The sequence below is a fragment of the Cibotium barometz genome, chromosome 30 (assembly GCF_041138505.1).
Source record: "Cibotium barometz isolate CiBa-2024 chromosome 30, ASM4113850v1, whole genome shotgun sequence".
Lineage (NCBI taxonomy): Eukaryota > Viridiplantae > Streptophyta > Polypodiopsida > Cyatheales > Cibotiaceae > Cibotium > Cibotium barometz.
The window spans coordinates 21,294,090-21,304,060 of NC_141075.1; the positions used below are offsets into that span (position 1 = coordinate 21,294,090).

General features: G+C 37.4%; 1 protein-coding gene across 1 annotated transcript; it reads left to right on the top strand.

Annotated features, from left to right (window-relative positions):
* Positions 1-8,215: 8,215 nt before the first annotated feature.
* On the top strand, positions 8,216-9,352 carry LOC147621264 (uncharacterized). Its single transcript, XM_086823971.1, has one exon. The coding sequence runs from the start codon at positions 8,353-8,355 to the stop codon at positions 9,142-9,144; it is 792 nt and encodes a 263-aa protein (XP_086680097.1). The 5' UTR covers positions 8,216-8,352; the 3' UTR covers positions 9,145-9,352.
* The last annotated feature ends 619 nt before the right edge of the window (positions 9,353-9,971 follow it).

Genomic DNA, 9,971 nt, shown 5'->3' on the forward strand with positions numbered 1-9,971 from the left:
ATTTGATCATTTGAGCAATTCAACGCTTTTTTTCTAATCAAGATCAGGCACAACCGCCGTTGATCCACTCAATTGAGAAATTTATCAAGGAATTAACTAACTACTCGAATCCTAGCGTAATCCTAAGATTTTTTAGTTTGATTATTAAAACTCCACTGATTCCAGCCTAACCCCGTCCGGCCCATGGGTTAGCCACCACCCTACCACTGGAATCGGTAGAACCAAACAAGTACTCATCCACCCATAATTGAAAGCCTTTCTTAACTTTAGCTTTAGAAAACAGGTACGCACACACTCCTCTTTAAAACTTTAATATAAAAATAATCCATTGATAAAACAAATATGGTCACAGATTTCATAACTCAAAATTTCCATTCAAACCCTTGTTTCACAAAACATTAGGACCTCAATGGAAGGCTTCTTGGGCCCTTTTATTTGGCAGTTTAAGGAGTCAAACCTTTTCTCTTAAGAAGAAACGTTTTCTAATTAGAAGCTTCAAAACGGCTACTTTATTCGAATTTGAATTTTGGGAGAAAAATGGAATTTAAAATCTAGCGGACAAAACCATATCATGTAACATATCTATGGAAAGCTCTTGATGCATAGATCACGGATCTATAATCTCTGCTCAAATCGGAGCTTGTATGTAGAAGTTATGGAGGTCCGAAAATTGTAAAATTGCCTCCCCCCCTTTTTTGGGGGAAAGTGTACCCTTTGACCACTCTTACACCTCTCTTACAAACCCAACATTTCAGTCCACATGGCAACCCCCCATTTGGCTATTTCTTAATCACCTTGATTAGGCTTGGGCAAATTAAAGGGCCCAAGAAGACCCCATTCACTTCCTAATGAGAGTACCACTCTGAACTCTCCGTTGGGACCAGCTGGTCAGCAACGAGATCTAGTAACATATTACAATAATCATTTCGTCAACATTCATATATATCTTCCACACGACATATGCATGGGTGTCCTAAGCACCGCGAGCCCGTGCATCGCTTGGTCAGAACCCTCCAGGATCCTCCTTAGGTGTCTTGGTACTTCACTCAGGGACCGCTTCGTCGGCCCTCGCCCATCGTACCGGAAGCACACTATTTTTCACCATACCCAGGCTGAAGACCTGGGCAGGTTTTTGCCGCGTGAACTGTCCCTTGTGAACACTCCCCGCTAGCTGTTGCAACTGAACTTCCCTTGGATAAACACATATGCCAAATGCTCCCTCCAGCATTCTGGCGTAAGACAGTCCTTTAAAAAAACAGGGTTTCTATGCAAGTTTTCAGTTTTAATTTTGTTTTTGAATACAATGGTTATATCTTAATTTCGTATCCCAATACTTCTAGATCACAGGTCTAGATTCCCAAGCAGAATTTCTCGAATTCTGTAATCTTGATTCTCAGATCAAAATCAAAGGTCTCAACTTAGTTTTAGATTTGATGGGTGATTTAAGTGCATTTTTCCTGAACTGGACACATCATCATTGATCGAAACTGACGAAGGAATTAGGTTCTCTTTTTCTAAATTTCGTTCATTGAATATTTGCTTACAGATTTCTAAACTAAACATGAATTCCTATGAGGAATAAAATAATCATTTATCTCGATCTCCGACTTCGATAGTTTATTTAAATTTTCTCATTACCATCTTAGTGAATATGAAACGGTAGAATTTTCTCTCACGGATTATCTACTTATTCATTTTTCTAATTTTTTGCGGAAATCAAACAGAGGATTAAAGAGAACCCTTATTTAAATATAAAAATTTCTATATGCATCTATTTATGCATGAAATCCAATTCTGATGAAAGTCACACTTTTATCATCATAAAAATCATTTATGATGAAAAATCACTCTTTTACTAAAAAAGAATTTCTTTTATGCATCCATTTATGCATAAAAATCATTTATGATGAAAATCACACTTTTAATATTAAAAAATTATCTTTTATGCATAGGTTTATGCATACAAATCATTTATGATGAAAATCACTCTTTTAATATAAAATAATTTCTTTTATGCATCCATTTATGCATAAAAATCATTTATGATAAAAATCACACTTTTAATATAAAACAAATCTTTTATGTGCCATATGTTTATGCATAAAAATCATTTATGATGAAAATCACACTTTTAATATAAAAAAATATCTTTTATGCATACAAATCATTTATGATGAAAATCACTCTTTTAATATAAAAGAATTTCTTTTATGCATCCATTTATGCATAAAAATCATTTATGATGGAAATCACACTTTTAATATAAAAATTTATCTTGTATGCATAGGTTTATGCATACAAATCATTTATGATGAAAATCACTCTTTGAATATAAAAGAATTTCTTTTATGCATCCATTTATGCCTAAAAATTATTTATGATGAAAATCACACTTTTAATATAAAAAAAATCTTTTATGCATATGTTTATGCATAAAAATCATTTATGATAAAAATCACACTTTTAATATAAAAAAATATCTTTTATGCATTTATTTATGCATACAAATCATTTATGATGCAAATCACTCTTTTAATATAAAAGAATTTCTTTTATGCATCCATTTATGCATAAAAATCATTTATGATGAAAATCACACTTTTAATATAAGAAAAAAATATTTTATGCATATGTTTATGCATAAAAAATATTTATGATAAAAATCACACTTTTAATATAAAAATATCTTTTATGCATACAAATCATTTATGATGAAAAACACTCTTTTAATATAAAAGAATTTCTTTTATACATCCATTTATGCATAAAAATCATTTATGATGAAAATCATTTACAGGGCATAACCCTGTAACAAAATACCCCCCAAGGGGTAATACAACTGGTCTTCTTTTGATCTTTTGGGGCTATTCTCATCTGAAAATATCCACTACTGAATATATCTCATGCCCTACAACTCGGTCTAGTATCTCATCTTGAAGTGGGAGAGGATAGCGATGTGTCTTTGTGGCTACATTAAGAGGTTTGTAATCTACATAAACTCTCCATCTATTACCCTTATTAGGCACAATGACTACAGAGGAAATCCACTCTGCATCATCAACAGGGTATATAAAACTAGCTTATAACAATTTAGAGACTTCCACCTCCAAAACCCGTCTGTGAATAACACCTAGCCTCCTTAGCTTCTAAGACACTGGCTTCACACCTTCTTTCAGCTTTATCTCATTAACCACACTTGAAACTCCCCTTATTTAATTGTAATCTTTGGCAAATAGCTTTGGATACCGGTCAAGTAAATTCCCATACTCCTCTTTTTCTCCACTAGTCAAGTTACTAGCACAATAAGCATCTCCATCAATCCAACTTTTGGTACATTGGGCTCAATATCTTGCACACAATCTTGTTCAGCCATATGACTAGCCAGATTAGCCCCTTTAACCTCATGTATATGTACCCCACACATGTCCACCTCCAACTCCAACAAGATCTGATCCAATTCTATGTCATCATTAGCTTCATCCAAGGATCCTGTACAATAAGCATTGTAGCCATCAAAAGAGGTTAAATCAGCCCCTATATCCTTTTACAACTTCTCTCCAGGCTCTAAAATCTTGTTTGTCTTCAAATCATACCTTATACTCTTCTATTTTAGGCCTATCAACAAACAAGTCAATACGCCCCTATACCAGTCATATCTTGACTTCATAGCAATCAGTCAGGGTCTTCCCAAAATGATGCGATATGACAGGGTCTCTAACCTATTAGTTAAATCCCTATAAAACAACTTTCTACTCCTGGATGGGGGAATCAAACATGGGAAAATAAAAAAGAATATGAATCTGGCCTCTATAGCATCCAACTCACTCAAAAAGCATAGCTCAAGACAGTCAGCACCTCTTCAACTATCCTCTGAATCTCTGTTGATGATCCAATCACACACCTAAACTCACTTAGTCCAAATCAGCTAAACCACCAAAGTCTCCTTCTAGGTAAGATTTGACTCACCAAAACTCTAATCTTCAATCCTAACACCTTAGCAGCCAACAGTTGACCTCCTCTGACTGACCTCGACTACTTGCTACTAACCCATGTGATTGATTTTCGGTGAATAACTTTGTCTTTTTGGCAGGTGTATGGCGTACACACATGCTTTGGCTATTTGATTTCAAATTACAATGACCATATTTTCCAACAAAGGCTTATTCTAACCAACATATGTACATTTCAACTACCTATTCATCATGTTTGCATAGGACACAAAAAACCCATCACAATGTGGACCTCATAAGGCCACACCCTCATGCCTTCCCCATCCAAACATCATTGCTGTAATAAACAATTTCCAATCCATTTGAAGTAGAGTTTCTTATTGGATCTAAACCTATGTCATGCAAGTTTTATGGGACCCCTCCAGGTACAATGAGAGAGATCATCATCCTTAAAAGTGGATAGATTATGGCAATGTTTGCATCGTTAGTAGTGGGAAAAGAACAAGTGCGACACTCAAGATCCTATACAGAATTGGGCACTCTAAATGTATTAACATCCGAAGCCTGTTCATCACCTCAAGTATCCTTTAACACTACACAAAAATCTCACCTCATCATGTCGGCCATCCCTTCAAGCCATGGTGGCATTGTCAGTAGTGGGAAAAGAACAACTATGTGACACTCAAGATCCCTTAGAGAATGGGGCACTCCAAACATATAAACATCCAAAGCCTATCCATCACATGAGGTAACCTTTAACACTACACAAAACTCTTGTCGGCCATCCCTTCAAGCCATGGTGGCATTGTCAATAGTGGGAAAAGAACAACTATGTGACACTCAAGATCCCTTAGAGAATGGGGCACTCAAAACATATAAACATCCAAAGCTGAGGTAACCTTTAACACTACACAAAACTCTTGCCTCATCTTGTGTCAGCCATCCCCTCAAGACATTATGGAGATCCAAAACCTCACCAAAAGATGAAGACCCACCTCATAAACCACATCACCCTCAACAACCCTTTGGAGAGGTCACTGAGAAGATTGTGTATCCAAGAGAACCCTGACCAGCCAAGGAAGATTCAACACCCATGGAAAGACTTGGCACCCACCATTTGGCCTAATGCCTAACCATGAGCATCAGAGATCTATTGTGAATCCTACATAAGTTATGATAGAAAAAAAAATAGTGATTGGAGTCAAGATATTTAACATCTTGGTTAAAAGGAAGCATTTCATATCTAGCAAGGTACATCAAAGAAGTTTTTTACTTCTATAGTATATGAGCAACAAGAAGTGAAAAAATAAGCTCTTCTTTTCTAATCCATTATCTTTTAATTGCGATTCATGTAGCAGTTTGAGAATACATACTCTAATCAATATTCATTAAAGAATAATTATGGATGCAATTATGGGGCATAAATGATAGGTAGTATCACTCTTAATACTTATTTTCTGATACAATTTTTTTTTGAATGGGAGATGAGATTTTAGTATAAGATGGTTTATAGGTGTTCTAGGAAGAGGGATGGAATATAGTTTATTTTCATTGTTTTAAAACAAATAAATGCTTCTCAGGGCTAGATCTTTATTTCTATAGCTAGAGAATTATAATGTATAGTATGAAGCAAAGTTGTAGATTTTGCAAAGATTTATAAAAGCATACTTCATGGGCTTTGCTAAATTGGACTTCATTTGGGAGATCTTTTTTATTGATAGCTTTTGGCATAATTTGACTACTTTTTTATTGCTACCATTTTGTGGGTAGGTTTTGAGATAGAAGGGCTTACTTTTAATAAAGACCCTTAAATAGGATCACTACTGTATAAATGCTATTGTATTATTGAATCTAAAGTTTTATCACTTTATTCTAAGACTTATCTAGTTATTAAAAGTGGACTACAGACTCTGCATTGCCTTAGAACTTATATCTCTTTACTCTAAGATTTTTCTAGTTGTGAAAAGTTGCTTGTAGACTCTCTTTTGACTTAGTTTTATTCACGTCAATTATGACCAAAATCAGTTTGTGTACTCATATTAGAAAGGAGTTTTTATGGAGATTATATTTTTGAGAAAGCATATAATGATTAGATTGCTTAGCATGATTCCTACTGTATTTTGTTTTGTAGCCTCAAGAGCATGTTAATGTGTGAGCATCGCATGCATGTATATGTTTTGTGTGTGCACGTTTCATTTACTACCATTATCTACATCTCGCATAATATTTATCTCTTATCTATGATGATATCACTTGGTCAGCCTCCTTGAGGAGCACTGATCTTTGACAAGTTTGTGGATCGACAACACAAGAAGCTTGCACAAGATGTAGACTTCATGCCATTGCATTTGGGGAACAAACCAGTGAGCATAAAGAACTTAAAGATGTTTTATGGATTACAGAGCACATAAATGCATTCAAAATTAGTTTAAGAGGCCGCAAATACACGAGGAAGTGTGCTAGAAAGGGAGACAAAGAAAAGAAGATTCATGACCAAGCTCTTCTACTAAGATTCTTGGCATTGCATATGAAAGGGGACTAATTTTTATAAGGTTGGCAGCATTTTAGACCTTAGGAAGAAAAAAAAAATGAAAAGTCAAGCCACCCATACATACAATGAAGAGATTGCTAGCCGTGAATGGGTGCACATACTAACCGCAAAAGGGGGGATACATTAAAGAAAAGAAGGCGTGGGGGGTGACAACGAAAAAGAAGGGGCACACCCACGAGATTAGAGGCAAAACGGTGTTTTTGGCATACTCCTTTTTGGGTCAAGGGAAAATAGGCTGCATAGAATAGACGAGGAGTGACAACAAGAATAGAAAGTAAAGGGGTACACTTAGATGGATCAACTGCTTGGTTTATCATATGGGGATGCTTGAATGAGGATTGGTGTGCTTGCTTATATAGGATTTAGATGTTTAGATGGAGATGTTTGGATGAGAAATAGTGTGACTATTTGTATTATTTGGATGATTGAGAGAGAACTTGGATATCATGTTATTGTGATAATGGATTTGGATTGTAGTTTGTGATGGCTAGCTTTATACAAATCCCATAAGACTCTAAATAAGTTTTTTTTCCTTATGCGACCATTTTGGTAGAAGCTCATGTTTGGGAGCCATTTTGGTAGAACCAAAAGTTTGGTGTGGATGGATGGAGGTGAACTTGGCATGACCTTGATGTGATCGCTATATCTAATGTGGTGGTTGGGTGGATGGCCATCTACATAAGCCATATTGTTGGTGATTGACTCTCTCAAGATGGAGATGTTTTTGAGTGATTTTTACTCTTTTTTCAAGATACTTTAAGATTTGAGTAATGATTTTAAATTCGATTTAGAAATGGATGATTATATTGTAGACGTAAATATTATTGACAATGGAGCTAGATAATTATGATTTATAAAATTCCTTGATGTATATAAATTCAATAATAATGGATGGATCTTTCTTTGTTTTTTTGCAATTGAACTATTCTTTTGTTTAGATGATTGGCTCATATAATTAAGGGATATATGGACTTTTCATTGCTTTTTTGCAATTGAACTATTCTCTTGTTTAGATGATTGGCTCATATAATTAAGGGATACATTAGAATTGGTATTAAAGCAATATCCAAGCTCAAAAAAACCCCAACAACACATTACATATGCATCAAATGAGTGAAATCCCCTTAGAAAAACAATTGGAAACATTTGTATTCTCTAGTATGATTAAACTTTGTTGTGGGCTCTTATATGGGCTTGTTATGAAGATTCTTATAATGGTCTTAGGGGACATATACATGAGATTTTAGATGTGTTTAATTAGGCAGTTATTACGTGATTTTACTCTGATCAAGCTTTATAATAAGCACTAAGTTGCCATATGAAAATATAATTAGCTAGCACCATTCAATGTTGTACTTTAGAAAGTGGGTTGTCTTCTTATTCTTATTGTTATATTGTTTTTTTTAACAATATAACCTAATCCCGTTTTTTTATTTTGTTTTGCAAATGGGAGATTTTCTTACTGTTAGATTGGTTTTTTAAAATTATAATTGTACTATGCGGAATACGATATTCTGTTGTGTAAATAATATACTGAAGAGAATCTTATTGACTCATTGTGCACTAAAAGAATGAATGAAGCGGTGGAACGAAGGGTAGTGGCTGGTCAAGTTGTCAACTTCACGCAGAGAGAGAGAAAGAAACCAAAGTGGATTGCAGCTTTTCCATTCGAAAGGATGTGTTCACCTTGCGTGTCAAGGTGAAAAGCTTCGATATGATGGATGGACACAGCAATCACCTCTCTCCTCTCCATTAAGAGTGTCTGCTCTCTCCTCTCCTGCTCTCCTCTCTTTTCTCCATTAAGATTTTCAGGTCGCCTACAATCTCATGGGCTAGATTTTTAGGCAAATTATGGATCATCCGTTGAGTGTGAGAGTGGACGCGATCGATACCACCGGCCATGTCCATGTATTCATTGCTTCCCATAGCTCCTCCTCCCCTGATCATCAACCCTCACTTGACGCACCATCGAGTAGCTCATCCCCTCGAAGCTCACTTGACACCTCTCTCAACTCCTCCCCTTCTCCTTCACCCCCTCCCGAAAGCAGCAGCTTTGCAGCTGCAGAGGCCCAGCTCTCCAAAGCCCAGATCTGGAAGAGCTTAAAGGAGAGCATCCCTCACGCCATGGCTCTGGAGGACCTGAAACGCGAGGATATATTCCTGCAGGGCGAGATGAGCTCGCACAAGAAAACCGTGCGGCGGCTGAGCAAAGATCTGTACCAGGTGGTGAGCATGTACGCGGTGCTGCAAGGGGTCATTTTCGCTGCAGTTGCGCAGACCACCGTGTTCACATGTGCGGACTGGTGGGGGCCCGTGTTCATCGCGCTGGCCGTCACGCTGGGCAGCCTCTGCGCGGTCCTGGACAAGGTCCGGAGCGTGGGTCGGCACAAAGAGGACGTCAAGCAGTTCAAGGTCCGGCAGAGCGCTATTTTCGATATCATCGACAGGCTCAGATCGGAGGGCTCACGCTTCGACCTGGACATCATCGAGCCCCAGCATAACAACCCGCAAGACCCAGCGCCCGGCTATCATTGCGTCTTCTCTGTGTACGGGCTCCTTGTGCTGGGTTTCCTGCTGGGTTTTTCGGCCTTGATCATCACCTCCTGCTACCAGATGCTTTGCAATGGCTGCAAGTGCAGCTAAATTTGTAAAGAAAGACGAAGGGGGCAGGGGGGCGCAAGGTCATTTACATGCTTTACCAAGTGATTGCTGACGCTAAGAGACCTTGGCTTACGAGTCTTTATAGTCTATACACATCCATACCATGTGCATGTTTAGGGGAGAGCTCCCGTTCATGCCTTGTATGTAACTCACTCTCAATAAGACTTTACTAAGTGATTGCTGATTCTAAGAGACCTTGGCTTACGAGTCTTTATAGTCTATACACATCAATACCATGTTTGCATGTATAGGGGAGAGTTCCCGTTCATGCCTTGTATGTAACTCACTCTCAATCAAGGGCAATGTGCATGGACAGGAAAGAGCACATGCAGTAGACTATAGGGGTGGGCTGTAGGGGCTGTCAAAATGTTAGCCTTTGGATGGGGACCTATACTCCCCATCCAAGAATAAATCATAATCAAGCAACAGAGTCAACAAATGTGCATCTCTCATGAGGAGACCATTGGTGAAGGGGTGCTTTGAGGTAGCCAAAGATGGATGGCCAGCCAAAGTACACTACAAGAGAATCATTGTTTTTTGACGCTTAGTTTCCACGCCTGGTCGCATCGTCGATATGTGCGTCGAAATAGACATCGAAATATGTGTGAAAATAGTCGTCGAAATAAGCGTGGAAATAGGTGTCGAAATAACAGTCGAAATTTTCTTTAAAAAAATTGAATTTATATATAATATTTGCTAGTTCCCATCTTGGGGTGTGTTTTAGCCTTCTCTTTCTACCTCTTTGCAAGCATATGTGTCTATGAGAGAGAGAGAGAGAGAGAGTGAGAGCGAGAGAGCTAGAGAGAGAT

Bases quoted from the DNA above. Each gene is read 5' to 3' on its own strand.
- LOC147621264 (XM_086823971.1), top strand. From the start codon at position 8,353: ATGGATCATCCGTTGAGTGTGAGAGTGGACGCGATCGATACCACCGGC.